Source organism: Lepisma saccharinum, chromosome 1, assembly GCF_977018435.1.
Source record: "Lepisma saccharinum chromosome 1, izLepSacc3.1, whole genome shotgun sequence".
NCBI lineage: Eukaryota > Metazoa > Arthropoda > Insecta > Zygentoma > Lepismatidae > Lepisma > Lepisma saccharinum.
This window is the reverse complement of record NC_139229.1, coordinates 48122699-48141112: the sequence shown is the minus strand read 5'-3', so window position 1 is coordinate 48141112 and position 18414 is coordinate 48122699. Positions and strand designations below refer to the sequence as shown.

At 39.6% G+C, this 18414-nt stretch overlaps 1 protein-coding gene across 1 annotated transcript in view; it reads right to left on the bottom strand.

Annotated features, from left to right (window-relative positions):
- Window positions 1-18414, bottom strand: part of LOC145991744 (atrial natriuretic peptide receptor 1) — a 390591-nt gene that overhangs the window by 33501 nt on the left and 338676 nt on the right. The window contains exon 12 of the mRNA XM_083127821.1: window positions 14492-14569. Coding sequence (XP_082983947.1) covers window positions 14492-14569 — 78 coding nt within the window. The remainder of the gene's footprint in view (window positions 1-14491; window positions 14570-18414) is intronic.

Below are 18414 nucleotides of genomic sequence, written 5' to 3'. Positions count from 1 at the left end.
CGATTTCCGTCCAAGGTTGCCCTGTGGTTGCGGCAGTCAGCATGTAGTGGGGTGACGTCACAAAGAACAGCCTGGGATGGGATCCCATTACATCCTTCCTCCTCAGCGGCGGCGCCAGGATTAATCATCTAGGAGTGTTGAGGGGGTGCGGAATGAAATTTAGTGGGTGCAGTGTTGAAAACAAAAACAAAATAAAACATGCATGCATAAATTAACCGTTAGATCAAATATCAATTAACTTTCAGTAAGCTTCTATGCCAATGAAACTAAACACTACTAGTTACACTTCATTTTTGCTTGCTTTAAGCACAACCACCACATGCCTTGTAATTTGAAACGAAGAAACCTTGTTTAAGTTTTGTTTTAGTCCACTTTAAGGCACAGATAGACGAATTGAGATTCGATCTACAGCAGTGGCGGCGATTTGGTTCCAAAAATTGGGGAGCAAGGTGCCAAACCTGAAGGGGAGGGTCAAGGACCAGTGGCGTATGCTGGGTTTAAAACCTGGGCTATCTCTTTTTATCATAATGTTCAAATGGGAGACTCTCTCTTTCGTTCAATTTCTTGGCTTTTAAGGTGATGTGACAGTGCGATTAAAATACATACATTACAATTTACTAATAATTATAAAAGTAACACTGTTTCATTAATATAAAAACAATAAGGAAAACATTTCAAATATGTCATGGTTATTTATAAAATATAGAGTCCCATATTGTGAAATATTTATGTAGGCCTACGTGCGAGAATAAAATATACGCGTATAATAAACTTCTTACCTTGAATATTTAATTTGGACAGGAACTCCATTCTTCTCTTGGCAACCTCTGTGGTAAAATGGTTATTAGCACAGCGCACTACGACGCCAGGGGACCCGGGTTCAAATCCAGACATGAACATGGGTATTCTTTGTGAATGACCCTTCATGAATTTCATCGTATCGTCACTCATTCTCAGCGTCGCGATTAACTAAAGTGGCAGAAGAGCAACGCAAAATAACAAATCAAATCCATTCTTCTCTTCCTTGCGATGCCAGAGGTCTGCATATCCTCACGATTTGAAGTTTATCCTCATGCAAAAGCAGAGTAAATTGTTTCGGCAATAGTTCGTTAATTATGTCATTCACTACACGACGCAGCACAGATCATTCATTCCATGCCCTTTTAAACAAGGGTCAACGGAAGAAAAATAAAATTCAAAATTCAAATTCAAATTCAAAACATATATACGTAATTCACTCACTCAATACACTTAAGAAAATCCACACAGTAAGAAACCTAATTTTCTTAAACTTCCTTCAACGCGATTTCCACTCGCAAAATGCCCTTTGTCATCTCCGGCCAGTCAGTCTACCCCAGCCAGTCATAAACAAAGCTGCAGAGGGGTTGAAAACATCGTAAAGCGTGGTTTGTTGGTTGAAGGTCAGCGGCCTGTGAGTTCTGCATGGGTTCGATGGGACAGTGTTGTTTTGGCCTAGAGGACAAATTCCGTATCACATGCCAGCCACTCTTTTTCCCGTTCCTGTAATAGTAGTTTAGTTTCAAAATTTCCCTTACCTGGGAAAATCCCATGCTGGTTAGCGCATTGGCATCGCTGTAAGGTTTTACCGCCGTTGTAAAACGAAGAGTTCCCTGTCTAAGAAGCTACTACAAAAACGTCACTGACCGCCTCCAGGCGCTGGTCGGGGAAGAATTTAACCGCTGAAGTCTGGTGGTAGTTTTAAAGGAAAGGAGTCCATCCCCATGTATAGAGCGATCACAAGGAAAACAAACCTTGGACGAAAAATCCTCTCCTCGCGGGAGTACGGTACACAGGAGTCGCGGGTTTTATACTATAATTTTTTCCCGCGGTCGTTGTTTGAGAGTGAAGCATCAGTCACATTTGATAGTCGATTATTTTCTGTATTTAATCTGGGCTTCGGCGATAGCCTAGAATATACGCGCCTGTCAAGGACAGTTTATTTCCCTTGGTACATTAGGTTTAGCATAGTGCAGAGGCAAAAAGGCAAGAAGGGCAACTGTCCCCTAATCGCCGCCACTGACCTACAGATTCAAGTGGAATCCGAACCACTATATGCCTCCACCGGGATTAAAACCCGGGATCCATTGATTATAAGTTGGCGACCCCTATACCATTGGAAAGACACGCAGGAAAACGACATAAATTGTGCCTCTCAAAAGAATAAACAATTCTTAACAACAATGATGACGAAAGAAAGACAACAGTCGCTGATCATTGTAGAGACTGTCCCCCAGTGCATGGAAATAAATGTGGCTTCTCTTTCAGTTATGGATAAAAGGCTTGCCTATTATATACAATAACAGGGGTCTCCAATTCAATATAAAACATTCTACGCTCATTTTGACGGGATGGTTTTAATAAGTGATAAAATAATATGACAATGATTTCGGTTAATAATAGGTTTTGAAATGGGGTGCTGAAAGGTGTGCAGAAGAAAATTAAGGGGTGGGCAATCACTCCTTCGCAACCCCCTGCGCTGCCCCATGCTCCTGCTAAACAGCCAAGAAACGAACACCTACCCACATGGAAATTTTAAAAACTTTCCAGGTTCAGCTCCACCCAAAATAAAATCATGGGCAAGCTGCTGAATGGAAGATTAGCAACCTTTGGGATATGGACGAGCTTGTTATTATTTTTCTGCTGTCAATTGCTTTCCGCTGTGCTCAATGAAGATATATATTATTAGTTTAAGCATCCCTTGGGACATGGGTCGTTTAATTTTTTTACCTTGACGATTTTTTTTTAGTTTCAAGTGTCTTAGGGAGTGTCATAGTCAATAAAATGCAAAGGAAACTTTAAAAAAATACTCTTAACGACATCCTGCGCATTGTATTGGCCAGGGGTAGAAAAAACTTAAAATAATTCAGGCACGAGCCCCTTTTTCTTAGAAGCCAGATCTCTTTGGGGGGGGGCAGGCACGTAGCCAGGGGGAGGGCTAAGGTGGCTGAAACCCCACGAAATTCTACAAATATGTAATTTAAATAGTGTATAGTGGTAATTAATTTTACTTCCTTAAAAGGATTGAACATTAGATCACAAAAAAAGTTTAGTGTATAATAGAGGGACCAAGTTATAGTTTTATATTCTACACTTGTGTTGGATATTCACTCATACGGTGGATCGAGTAGCAAAGTCTTTCCATTTATACAATAATAAAAATAATAACAACAACAATAAATTTGGATTAAAATTGGTTTATTTCTAATAACTTATAATAATTATTATTGTAAAATGACAATTATAATCGTGGTAATAATTATTGTGTCATTATTATTTCTACTAATCAAGTTTTATCACTGGCCTGAACCCCTCTACAAATATTTATGGCGACGCCTGTGCTGATAAATAATAAATAATAAGCTTCCAGTATTGAATTTATTAACTAATACAAGATTGACTTAAAAGTATTTAATCCTTACTATGTTAAGCCTTATTTCCATGCTTTATAACACTAAAAATGCTGAATCAGAGTTTGTTTTGAGTCTGAAGGAAACCTTGCTTGAAGGTTGAAACGTTACGTGTATAGCGTATTTTTTAAAATAAATTTCTGCCTTGGTCAGCATTTTTAGTGTGTTATTAATAGGGACGTGAAGTTTTCGTTTTAACGATAAGACCGAAAAGTTGAGGAAAGCAAAATAAAGTGTTTAAAATATATTTGGGTAGGTTAAGGAGGCACGTTTTCGGTGTTTCGAAATCGCGAAATAACGAGAATTATTCCATTTTCCAGAATAACACAGAATTTTGCACTTTAACGCGAAAGACGCTGCGAAATATGTAATATAAACTGGGAATAACATTTCTTCTGTTCAAGAAGAACTACCTGAAGCGCTATTCGATCTATAATTTGTAGTGTAGCTGGTGATAGTTCGATTCAAAAGAGATTGTCACGCTTCGTTTATTGGGGTTTGGCGCAGGCATGACTGACCGTGTTTCAAGCTCGTCCTGAAATAGAATTCGCTCGGGTGATCTTCCTAGAGGGGAAATTTTGTGGGAACGGAAACCTTTTCAGGGATAAGCACCTGTTGTGTTTCGGGGGTGGGTGGCGTGTATGTCTGTGTACACAAAACGGTATTTTGAGGTCGCAGTGGGATTTTCTTTGGCATTGTTAGGGAAATGTGATGTGTATGATTATGTTCAAAGATTTGGGTGTTATCATTCAATAAACATTTCATACTTAGTGGCTGATGAGATGAAATAGTTTTCCAAATGGAAGAAATTTGGTCCATTCTCACAAAGGTAAGCCATATTTATTTCGTCATTAAAATTAAAATTTGTCTCAATGTGAAAATCTTAAACATTAGACGGAACAGTAAAAATGAATGTAAAAATAACATATATTAAATTAATAACACCGAATTTTGCCCTAACCGCGAAAAATAACACCGAATTGCAGTAAAAAAGTAACGTCGAATTTTAGGGAGAAATCCTTAAGCTGAATTTATCTTCCATAGCATATCACCTCAGATTTTGAAATTCAACTAGTAACATTACAGATATGTATAATATGATGTATATTATTCTAATTTAATGATACATGTGATACAGAAAACACAAAGACATCAGGGGTCCCGGGTTCGAATCCTGGCCTGGGCATGGATGTTTGTGAGTGGCCATTCATCAATTTCATCATATCATCACTCATCCCCATATTCGCAAATTAGGCAAAAGTGGCACAAAAGGTGAAATAAAATAAAGCAAATCAACCAATCAATCAAAAAAACAAAGACATTAAGAAGTACATACCGTACTCGTTATTTAAGAAAATATAATGGAAATTTCCATAAGCGAACTCGAAATATTTTTTTAAAAAATGTAACAATTTAGAACTGAATTTGAAAATTCAGCCGCGAGGGGAAAATTTTCAATCTCCCTGTATTTTTCAATTGGCTACACGGCCAGTTGCACCCTCTTCAAAACAGCCAAAATATCGAAGAAAGAAAACATCTTCCGCCATTTTAATGCGAAGCAAACAGCTCCAAGAAAAAGACTCAATAGGAACCCAAACGAATTCCCCGAAGTTCACAAACGCCCTTTGAATAGTCCTCAATTACACCAAACAAGAAGATGAGAAGGAAGTCCGCATTATCCATAAACCCTTAATTTGGGAAGCCAATTTCCGTTCGTCGAACAACAGGATACTCTCTCCTCCTCTCCTGGCGTCCTCTTCCGGGAGATCAATCCGAAGAGAGAAAATAACATTTATTGTTGCTGACATCTTGAAAGCAGTTCAAAGGACCAATTTTTCAACAAGGGCCTTCTACGCAGAAAGGCAGCTTCATAACAAACGCTAAGATCTTCTTCATTTGGAAACGGGAAGAAGCTACGCCATACTTCATTACAAGTGGCGGGATGTTTATCAAATTTCCGGACTCCATTTCATAGTTGATGTTTTTTTTTTCAATTGAACCTCAGTATATAACGTTAGATGATAAAATAGCCGATTTGTCTCCCGAATAGCGTATTGCTAATGTCGTTGTCATGTTATCAAGAGGTCACGGACAGGATATCCTTCACCTTCACAGTGAAAAAATAGTACAAATTTTCACCACCAGTTCGAAATGTGGCGCTGAAATCTGGTGCACAGACCCTAGTGCATAGTGAACAATATCCTGGGAAACGCTTCGTCCAACCATTGCTCGTGCCTTTGGCTTCCAAAGAGTCATTCACGTTGGCAGGGAGCATATTGAACACTACTGTTCCGACAAACTCAAGTTACTGGTTGTTGTTACTACAGCGCCAAATTTAAACCTTGTGATGAAAATTTGAACTACTTTCATTATCATCAGCCATTCGTTTCCCCAAGATCTCCGACTCCATAGCCTTTATACCAAGTTTCACCGCAACCCGTTGCTTCGACAGCTATAGAGGGATCTGAATAGGGGAAATTTATATCTCTCCGCGACACAATTACACCTGGTGGTGAAAATTTGAATTAAATTTTTCGTCAGCAATCGCTTCTCCATGGGCTCAGTAGTCTCTACACAAACTTTCAGCGTAATCTGTTGCTTCGAACGGGCTCCAGGAGGCTCTGAGTTGGGCAACTTTAGTTGTGGATGCCCCGACCAAGTATTCATTGATTGTACACGATCAAATGAATCACGAACAAGTCCTTGAATTGAACGCTTAAAAGGAAATGACGTCAGAGACAACGTCGTTTTTCTCTTTGGATCCAAGGTTCGGTCAAATAATTTAAATTTAGGAATGGTTCTACGACCAATCAGAGTACATGCTATTGAAATCGATAATCGGAAAGCGACCTCAAGGTCATGAATTTAGATGTGATGGCGGTCGGGTGAGATGTAAACAATGTATCACTTCACATTTTTAAAAACTATCCAACCGAGAGGATCAACGTTTCGTATTAAATGGTCTTATTCTTTTGTGTTGTATGTATGTGCAGGGTGTACACGATACACCTCTGGGGTTTTGAAGTGATGGGAAATTAAAACGAACACACCTGCACATTTTTTGGTAATTTTATTGCAAAGAAATTACCACACTTGTATGTGAGCACCTTTAGTGACACGAAGACTGTTCAGTCGGTATTCCACTTCGCGCCAAGTCGTCAGGGATGGTATCAATGGCAGCAACAATTCGATCACGCAAAGCATTCACGTTTTGGCACCTTCGTTGAGTAAACTGCACCCTTAACATACCCCCAGAGGAAGAAGTCCAGAGGAGTGATATTTGGGCTACGTGGTGGCCAGGGGATAGCCACGAACTTGCTCTACTGTCTCGTCGGAGACGCGTGGCGTTACATTAATTTTTCTAAGCAATAGATGAAGAGAAAAATACAAAGTCCATGTACTAAATTTGTCTCCTGTCGGTGGGCGATACAGAAATTTAGAAAAAATAATATATTTAAGTGATATTTGTTTAAGATGATAATGAGAACGTCATTTTCTAAATGACAGAAGCAACAGATCAAGTTTAGTAATAATTATAATGAGCACCTTTTTATTTTAATATGCATTTACTATTACTATTATTTTATTATTATTATTATTATTATTAGTAGTAGTAGTAGTAGTATTCGTACTCGTGTGTATTCGTTTGTGGTAGACGTTCCGGCTATTGACTGATTATCACTTTAAGCTTATGCATAGAATACATATATTCTTCCTTTACCCTTCACTCACATTTGTTGCTGGCATTGGAACCCAACAAAACACTTTCTCTCATCTAATTTTCACACATTTTTCCTTTAAAATTTTGTTTTATTTTACCTCTCATTACTGTCACTTTTGGTTGATCACGATGATATTTTTAAAACACCTGAGACAAACGGGAAATAACTTCCATCAACTGCCTTTTGCACGCCACTGATATATTGGGAGGAAGAAGCTAAAAACATCTGGTGGCAAATGCTTGCTTGCTTGCTTGCTTTATCGTGGCTCACACCGCCTATCCTTTGCGGTTTCTAGCCATCGGGACCGCTTGTGGTGGCAAATGCTTCACCACGACGGGCGTTATTAAATGAAAGAAAGCATCACTTGCAGCGAATTAGGTCAAATGCTAAAGGCAGCAAACCAACACCATGTTGTGTGTTTTACGCCAGCCTATTTCAAATTGGTTTTCCTCGCTCATTTAGCGAATGCAAATGAGTTATTAAAAATTCATTCGTGCAAGAATGAAGCTATTCGCTCGTTTCTGCTTTAATTTCCGTGTCCCAAAACAGGATTCCACGGAACAAGTTTGCATTAACGGTTTTGATTAAGGGTTTATGTTAACTAAGGCAATATTACTCGCAATAAAGAGTTCTAATTAAGGCAACAAAGTGACACTAAATCTCAAAGCTGAGGGAGTGTTGGTATTAATACCCTTAAGGAGTAAACCCCATGAATAAATTGCACAGAATGACAACCAATAAGGGGTGTGGGTTGAGAGGAAAATGAACTCTCATTTGTCCCAACTTACATAAAAACAATGCATGTTAGGATTGGAAAATACAGAACTCACTGATGTGGAAAAGAGGTATAATTCCCAGTTATGAAATTCTTGGGCGCGCAAAGTCGTGTGGCGTGGCCTTGTAATCAAGTGATCCCAAGTTCAATACCCTGTGGAGACAGTGTTTCCGATTGCATTCTAAACTGTTGATGCAATCCTCATTATTCAATCTGAACATAAACGTGGACTTACAACAAACGTTGAAAACCTTTAGAATTGTTCGGTACCAAATCGCTGACGCAATGACAATCACTCTCTCTATTTCACACACACACACACATTCATATAGGCCGACTTTCTTGGCGGAGTGGTTTAGCATAGCGCGCTACAACGCCAGGGGTCTCGGGTTCGAATCCCGGGCCTGAGCTTGGGTGTTCTTTGTGAGGGTCCTTACATCAATCACATCATATTATCAATCATCCTCATCGTCGCGATTAGACAGAAGTGTCAGAAAAGCGAAGTACATATATGTGATATGTGTGTGTGATTGTGTGAGTGTGTGTTCAGCTTAACGTGCTACGAAGTCTTAGGTTCCATGTTCGAACCCTAATAAGGCATGGATATATTATTGTGTTTGTTGCAACGCCCATTTCATCTGTTCATCCTTATTCTTATCTTAGCGATTTGCCAAAAAGTGGCATCAAAGTTAAATCAACTAAATCAATAAATCACAAATGTATTTCGTTATTCACATTCTTTGAATTAATTGAATCAGACAAGGATTTAAATATTGCATTCACATTTTAGATTCTGTTATATTTCACATGATATAATAATAATAATAATAATTAAAAACTAAGAACAAATGAAGAGGAGAATATGGAGAAATGCTCTAATACTCGAGACTCACAGAATCTTAAAAGGTTTCTCATCACATTCATAAATATATACATACGAGATTATTTCATTTTATTTCTAAATTTGCCCATTACATTCTGACAGGCAAAGGTGTGGTCGACTTTGAACCACCCTTGGCGCCGCCCTTCGTCCCTTCATCACTTTAATCTATTCATAACTTATCCAGTATCCTCATCGTCACAATTAGCCAAAAGTGACAGAAAAGCGACGTAAAATAACAAACATACAATTACAAATACAATAAAATTTGTAACGAACGATGGTAATTTCCAAAGGGAGACGTGGGTTGCAATTAACCGATTTAATCTCCCTTCCCCCGGCGGAGCAGGTAAGTTAAGTCGTAAAGGCAGGGATGGCGAAACGTTGAATTTAGTGTGCGCAAGTAACAGTGGGGAAAAAGGAGTAAAGTAGAGAGGGGTAGGTGTCTCGCAGAATGAAGGCCAAGGTTACGTGTAGTCAACTCGTAGCCAAGGATTTACTAACCGCCAACGCAAGATTGAGTCGAGGAAAACAATGTTATCAGCCGCGATCTCACGCCCAAAGGCAACGCCAAGCAAAACAACTCTCATTTTATGAAGACGAGCTTTCCGTCCGGGAGCTAAGCACCGAAGGCTCTGGCGAAGGAAACAAAATCATTTTGTGGGCTACTCAGCGCCAAGTGCGTCTCACACACACACACACACACACACACACACACATAAAGCTTTATGCTAACCGAGACGCGGAGAAACGCGGCAATAAAACGCAATAGACGCGTTTCCGGCGTCTATAAGATAACCTGCAGACTTCTGGCATGGAAATTCCGAGCTTCTGTTCCACGCCTTTCCCTGTAGTGGGCGTTGCACCATTTTATGCCGCTTTTCTCCACGTTTCCCCGCGTCTCAGTGGGCGTGATGGTTAAAAGAAGCGCGCTCACACCGTCGGGAGTAGACTTGATTTGATTCTGTTATCTAGCGTCGCATTTCTGCCACTCCTGGCTAATCGCGACGACGAGGATGAGTGATGATATGGTGAAATTGATGAAGCGAGACTCACAAAGAACACACTTGCCCCAGGCCGGGATTCCAACCTCGGACCTCTGGCGTCGCAGCCATGGAGATCGGCTGGTCGGGAGTAGAGAGTAGCACTGATGTTCATCTTTTCTGTCGGATAACGCACTAAAATCGGATATGTTACGAAAACCGTCTGTGACATTGGCTGGTGAATCATTTTCGGCTAAACTATAAAAGCCAAGTCATTTATGCAGGGGCGGCGCCACGGGGCGCGAATGGGTGCTTCTGCACCCCTAAATTTTTTCCGCACCCCCTTCAGCACACCCTATTCAAGACCTATGTTGAAAACGTTAACTCTTACAGTGTCATATGTCGTAGTCACATTGAGCACCCGAATGTTAGATATTGTAGTGAGACCGTTGTTACTGTATACAACAGCCAAGCGTTGAAAGAGAAGCCGCATATGTTTTCGTTTACTGTCGGCAGTCTCTATAAAGATCAGAGGCCGCTGTCATTTCTTTCGACAGTATTAAGGTTAAGAATTGTTTCTTCTTTTAAGTGGTCTGTTAGTGTTTTTCGATATTTGGCTACAGCTCAGTGAGTTCTCTTTTTGGTATTGCTGTTAAACGGTTTTATTGTCCACCTACTTGTTGTTCCTCTTTTCTCCAAGTCGCACTGGAACAAAAATTTCAGGTGCTTTCAAGATAATCATCAGGTCGTGCTTGGGAAATTATTTAACTGGAGTTGTATGCCAGTGTCGCAACTACAGTGGGTGCAGGGTGCATTACTCCCAAATCTTGGTCGGAAATCAATTCTATGGAGGGCTCTGGTGGGTGGGGGGGGGGGGGGCGGCAACATTGAAGTAAAAAAAAAGCAAGGCTTACAGAATCTAAGATAGTAGTACAAAATTATACTCAAGATGGAATAAGTTTTCATATATTTCTTTACATTTTCTTCCAGACGGCCAAGGACACCAGCAGTGAGGGCAGAGGGAGGCAATTGCCATCATGGATTTCAAATTTTATGCAAATAAAACTGCATTTCGTAAATATTTTTCGTACATTCGTAAAAGTTCAGAACCGTAGCTAGGGGGCGGCGAACAATCTAAATTAAAATGTTATAAGAGAGAGAGAATGCGGCGCCCAATTTAATAATATTGTTTTCAGTTTGCAATAATTTTCATATAAAATGTGAAGCGAGCATTATCATTCTTTTTCTGCACTGCACTGAAAATTACCGGAGAGAGAAGTAAGACCAACTATGTCCTTCAGACTGTTACTGGTAAGATGTTTGGTCTTAAATGCATGAATAATTGTTTGGATGAAAAGCAGCGCGTACATTTGAGAGATTTATATCATTTCTGCTGGCGGTTTGTTAAGAGGCGGAAGAATTGATTATGTAATGCATTTAAATAATATGTTATATATATGTATTAAGGAAACTTAAAATACGTACACAATTTAGTGTTAAATGTTGCATATGTATTTTGTTATTTTTTACGTCGCTCCTGTTGCATATGTGTAAAATATATGTTGAACATAAAAGTTATGCATGGCATATGTATAAAAATAATTATATTCGTTATGCATTTTCTTTTTTTCAAAAATACAGTTTGTGTGCTTGTTTTCAATTATTAGCTAATGTGAAATTGAACGTGTTGAAAAAATATTTCAAATTGCTTGTCTAACACAAATTCTTTAGCACCAACTTCTCCCTTTCTTGCGTGATTTACGAGGATGTCTTTGATACTACTAATATTGCTAATAATAATAATAATAATAATTATTATTATTATTATTATTATTATTATTGTTATTATTATATTGGCAGGTTTATCCTGGTACTTCCCCCCACCAGACTAAAATTCGTGGTTGCGCCTCTGCTAAAAGCATGCATGCATATTTCATGCTTTCTTTATTTTCAACATCGCACCCCCTAAATTTTATTCCGCACCCCCTCAGCCCCCCAGATGATTTATCCTGGCGACGCCACTGCATTTATGTAACCTTTTTATGTTTTGTACATTTATTAATAATTTTGCGAAAATGCTTCCGAACTCCCCATGAAAGAACTATCATTTATTCATTGATAAATAAATGGCATATGTTGACCTGATAAGAATAAACTACCTAGATAGAGGCGGCAAAATCTCCCTCGGACAAGTGAAACTGCTTTACGGTCCAGGTTGAGTTCGTGTATAGGGACGGTGACCAACAGTGCATAGCGATTAGCCATATCAAAAAGAAAACACATATACTTTCGATTACCAGACTTTAACTGTAGCCGGGAAGCGGCTAGCTGCATACCTGAAAATCACGGGTAGCGACCTACGTATGAAATGATATTGGCCAAATTAACATAAAAAATAAAAAGTATATTAAATTCATAACAAACAAAATCAATTTAGTACAGGTTCCCACTCTTGCATTCACACATTCTCTCACAGATTCTCTCTACGGGGTCATCAACAAAAAATAATACATAAAATGCACAGGTTTTTGACGACGAGCCCTAATTATTGCATTCGCATTTACTTTTACATTGACTTTTGCTAAATCAGGTCATTTGTGAATTTGCTCCAGTGCTACTTCTAATCACTAGCCAGCCCTTACTTGAGTTTATGTTTAATAATAGGCCGGTGCGGTGACAATACAATAAACAAAGCATCTCAACGGCAATTACGCTCACGTGGGCGGACGTTTTTCCTTTTACTTGACCTCACGTGGTCCTAAACATAACAATAACCTCCGTTGAGTGACGCAAACATATACTCTCTAGCGGGCGGGACTTCAACACTTCGCCGCGACGAGCAATTAATATTACCAGGCAAATACTTACACCATAATCACATACGCGACCTGACGTAGCTAGCAGCGACACAGCGCTGACACATATTAAACTGAACAAACCTCAAATAGACAAAACAATTAAGCGGGCGGCGCTTTACCCTAGCAGTACGCACTTCAATCAAATTTAAAAAAGGAGCAGAAACAACAGTGAACTTAAGAACATTAAAAAAAAATCACAAGAAATGAGTAAAATTGACCTGAGACAATTAAATACAAAATTAAGCGCAACGGGAGTCAGATACGAAGTGTCGAGTTGCGTGGGCGTTTTCAAAAAATCGACGAATTTCTAGGGCATTCTCTAAATATCAATCGAGCCGGTAAGTGTTGACATTCATACAGATGAATACGTTTCCATCTCTCTGGTTCCACGGCGCATCCTGGTGTCCTCGCAGGCGATTGAAATCACTTAGAATGCACACGAAAGTTTTCCTATTCTTCCTTGGTCGCGACGACGAGGAGGTGAAGAGCGTTAATGCATCTTGTTCCTCGGCGGATCAGTGACGATGGGTCGTCGGCGTCGCTCGGGGACGTCAAGGGCCTCGGCGTCTCTTCCTCTCGGGGTCGGTGAGCATCTCCGTGTTCAGGCGTGATTCAGACGTCGCATCTGGGCGGTGGACGGTCGTTCATGGGTCGTCGGCGTCTTCTCCATCACCGTCGGACGATCTCAAGCGCCGGGACGTCGACATGGCAGCGTTCGACATCTCTCTCCCTCTCTGTGGCGGCTGGTAGGCATCAGGCGGCGTAGCTCGGGTTTTCAGCATGATGTAGGCATTAGTCGTGGTGTCTTGTCTGGCATCGGGGCGAACCGAGGGTGACCCCTCTCCTCTCTTCTACAGTTAACCGGCCATGCTTATGAGCGTTTCACTTCACGAAAAGGACAAAATCTCGCTTACAGCCACTTCTCACAAACTCGCTCGGACGACTACCGCAGGCTGGCGCACTTCCGCTCGTCCTCACCAAAAGGTAACCACACACGACGAGTCGGCACAATGGTAGTCTCAACTTTCGGAGCGCGGGGATGTGTTCTCCTTGGAACTCGCGGTAAAATTGTGTGTCGAAAATGGCAGGTCCTTTCGTTTTATGCGGATTTCGAAAAAGGACGCTTGGCGGTCGTTGGAGGTGCACTTCCCAAGAGGCCATTCCTCTTCGCTCCATTGTCTCCCAGCCTGGACGGAGCGTGCTTCTGGTATGGTACGTTCGGATTAGGCCGTCGTCAGCCCGGCGCCCACAGCAACTGCAATCTGTGTCCATAACCAATTCGATCTGGCATCCTTAATTCATGCTTGATCGCAACGAATCTCCACACATCCGTCCTTGCATACATGTTGCTGCGCTGGTAAAAGTTTCACTTCAGTTCGGCGGCTGGAACCCGAGATATTTAAATGGTTGTCGTTAAGGTCGCATTTCCTAAGTCTCAGACGAAAAACGTGACCTTTCTGGTGCTCGCCCGTCAGACTCGCGACTCCCTTTCTTTCTCCCGTTGGCTTGGCAGATCAAATATACAATACATACAAATAAAAACACTCAACACCTTGACTAAACACATTTTTCACGGCTAATGATTAGAATAATAATAATAATAATGATGATGATGAGGCAGGTCGACAATAAATCTGACTGTGACAATGTTCTATATGCTATTGATGTTTTTGCGTTAAAAATAGTATTAATAAGTTTTGACGAGAGGCAGACATTCTCACTCTCTCTTGAATAGTCAAACACAAAGTAAAATATCCAAGGATAATATAAAACTGCTACTTTATCATATATATACGTATATATATATTTAATTGCATTGCTATTACTAAACATTTTTGAACTTACCTGTTTAATTTCCCATAGTAATTTCTTGTTAACGTCAATCTTCTTCCTTCCCACCTTTTTAATGGCCACTCGGGAACCCTGCACGAAGAATAAATCATTTACAAATTAATCATATTTTGTTAATAACCAGTTTCCGCTAATACTTTGTTAACGATGGCTTTCTTTTTCTGAAAATTAATTGAATAAAAGCATAAGCTTGTTTACAAAGTTTCTTGTTAATGGAAGATATCTTCTGTTACATATGTATCTACTACAATATAACTAAGAGAATATAAATATAGTAGGTATATTGTAAATAAAAGTTAAATAAGTCACTTCCTTTGAAGCCGTGTTATGAGCTGACGCCTTTTCATTTTTTAGTGATGTGAGTATGCAAACATTAAAAACTATTAAACAGAAGGAAATTATGTCTTCCGAGAATTCCAAATCGATGTAGCTATCATGTAACGACTGTTTCATAGCTCCAACCATTCATAAATTGATTTTAAGCTATCCATGGTTTTCTACATGAATATGCACAGTGATGATGTAAAACAACTGTTCATTTTTAAAAGACATATTAATTATTACCAAAGATTGACGACGGAGTTTAAAAAAATGGTGTGATATTTTGGCAATGTTTAGTGATTTTTTACTCTTGTGTTTGTGACGAGCTAGCTTGGTCTTTTCCTGACTAGATACATTCAGAAAGTAGATTATGTACAACAACTTAGAAACATCACATGAGATCCAAAAATGGGGTCGTGTGCAGAGATGAAGAAATGTACATACGTTAATATGTGATTTTTCTAATGGATAAACTGACCAATTCTCTCTTTCATTTTTTTATTTCCCCTTTTCTCTCTGTTTCTGTTCATGTAGACAGACCTTGTGGAAATATTTAAATCAAAACACGGTCAGTTACTAGATCACTTATTAAAAAAAATGTCATTACATGTATATTTATAACGTCAAATTAAACAGTATCTTTTCATCCATTTACAATAAAGCTTCACTGAAACAGTAGGGAGATTAAACCTCATAAGGTAAAATTTTAAAATATTAATGCAAATGTAAATTTACCTTGGTGGATTAATAGCTAAGAAATTCAAGTATTAAGCAAGTATCCAATTTCCTCTTCAACATTGTTCGTTGTCTTGGTTTCGTTCATGATCGCCACTGGTCATTCTTGGTTAAACATAACAATAGTTTGTCATCATGAAAACGAGTACAACAGAAATGGAGAGAAGCATTTACCTGGAAAGTGTCCTTCAAATCACTTACCTAGTAAATAGTTTCAGTGAACGCATCCATGAGGTACTCACTTGTTCTTTAGGGAAAGTGAAATGCAATTGATGGTGCGCCTAGGTTGTATATTGTCATGGGAAGGCGAACGGGTGTCAAAAGCTTAATATATAAATATAAATATATAATAGCACAAAAAAAAATTAGTTAATATGCGAGAAACGTCCGCGCCATGTAAACTGCTCTCCTAATATCTTCTAGTTATCCATTTGCCTAGGTGTGGTGCTTAAAGCATAAGTATAAGTACCGTGCGTCCATTTCGATCTTCAGCCGAGAGATCGGGAGAAGCGAGGCGGGCGGCGCTGACGGAGATGCCGACATTTGCGGCCTGTAATGCCCGCTTATTTTTATGGACATATGCAGACATTTATATAAATATTGCAAAACGAGCACTAACCTGTGTTATAACACGCAAACGTTCTTCTGTAATTCATCCAAGTTCTGCTCTTATATACACAAATAAATACGCTATAAAAACGATGGATGTTAAGAGCCCCAGATAATAAAGCATTTTAATCATAGTTTTGACCAGTAACGTCCTGCTTAAGTTTATATGCTTGAAAGAGTTTTGTGGCGATGGGAATCGTTTGGAGGTTTCGAATGTGCAACACTGTATCAAGATTACGCTGCAGACGAAACCGTTAAAAGTGAATGGAGTTCGTGAGCTTCCTTGCAATCCGAAATCTCCGAGCTCGAGTTTTTTTGTTCCTTCGCGACTAGATGAAGACAGAGCTGTGAATATAGTGGCGAGCAATGTAAACCAAGAGCGTGTTAATTTCGTACTGTGCGCAAGAGTGTTACTCTTGGTTACTTGCAGTTACTTGTTTGTGTTATTGCAGTGTGTATGTGTGTTGTGTCAGTGAGACGATTGGAATGCCAGCCGCAAGGTTCACGTTAGAACAAAGATTTTTTATGTATGACACGTACGTGAAAACAGACTCGTGTCGAGACGTGTGTAGGCAATTTGTACAGAAATTCCCAGGCGTTTCAACTCCACATAGAGATACGGTTAGACATCTTGTCCTTAAATTACGAGAAACTGGATCGTTAAATTTTAAAATACCTAAGCAAAAACGACGGATTATAACCGAAGCAAAACTCGACGAGAACGTTCTCCAAACAAAGCTCTACGCCGTGTTTGACAAGAGGTGGACGTGTCAAAATCATCGGCACATACAGCCACTAAGCTACTAAAATTAAAACCGTACTCTTATAACACAGGTTAGTGCTCGTTTTGCAATATTTATATAAATGTCTGCATATGTCCATAAAAATAAGCGGGCATTACAGGCCGCAAATGTCAGCATCTCCGTTAGCGCCGACCGCCACGCTTCTCCCGATCTCTCGGCTGAAGATCGAAATGGACGCACGGTATATATGTTACGGACTCTTTCACGTCACTACAGCCTAATTATACATCTATAACTTCTAAACTAGAACTTTTAATTAATCGGGCGGTTCATACCCTAAATCACGGTACGCCACCCTAACTATATACGCTTGGCGTAATAGCGGACATAATTGTACTGCGTGTCTAGGAATATAATTAGCTTTTCGTTTCTTTACATATTAAGATGAATTTAGAAATGAAGCAATGTATTCCTAAGTTAAGGTAACATAAGGCAAGTGACTATCTCGTACATTCTTGACTATCTCCTTAATCTAAGCTCCCTTCTTGAGATGCTAGGAGACTTTAATCATTAAGAATATAAATGAGTGGTCCTCGGGGCCTTATTCGTTCCCAAAACTATATATGTATTAAAATGTAATATCCTCGTTGCAATAATATTAGCAGTTATAGTTCAAGCATTCTAAAGTTACGGTCAGTTTTCAGTGGCGTAGCGTTATAGTACGCCTGTACGCCCGGAGTTCCCAGATTTAAAATTTAAAAAATACGTAAATGCTGTAAATATAAAGTAAAACTTGACTAATTTCATATATATTTAACCTTCATGGCATTATAATAGCTATTTTTCGCGATCCGCTTGCAACGCTCCACTAACAACACTTGTTCTAGCATTTTTTCAATCCCTTGGCGAGGCCGGACGCCGGGCACGTTCGGCGTAAACGTCTCTATATGCCTTACTGCCTTTCTGGAGGGAAAGCTTGGATCTCTACAGCACGCGCGCAAATGCTCTCTCGTACGCCAGCGTACGGAGCAGAGGGCTACTATGCTACGTGATTGATTCATGTGACCCTTCCTGCCTTCTGAAGCACACGGCGGCAGCGGTAGAATTCCTACCCGGTTCTTCGCGCTCGTACCACTCGTGCTATGTGATGCTACAAAACGCAATATTGACTGACGTAACTTTACCAAACTCAAATATATCACTTCTTAATGGCCACTGCATTGTATAATTTATCGCACGAACAGCGATGTACACTAAAAACTAAAAGATCAACACAGTTTTTGTCAAACAAGTTGACGAAGTCCTCGTGGTTCAGCCTGTGGCTGCTCTACAACTTAACCCGCAGAACCATTGTTTTTTAATTATTATTATTATTTCGTTATTATCTAACTGCTTAATATTGTGTTAATAGAAATGTTTAGCATTCATTTGAAAACTTTTAAAATCGAATGGTCTCTGGACAAAATTATTTTAAAATGTAACATTCTCAAGATGTAATAAACAGTGGTC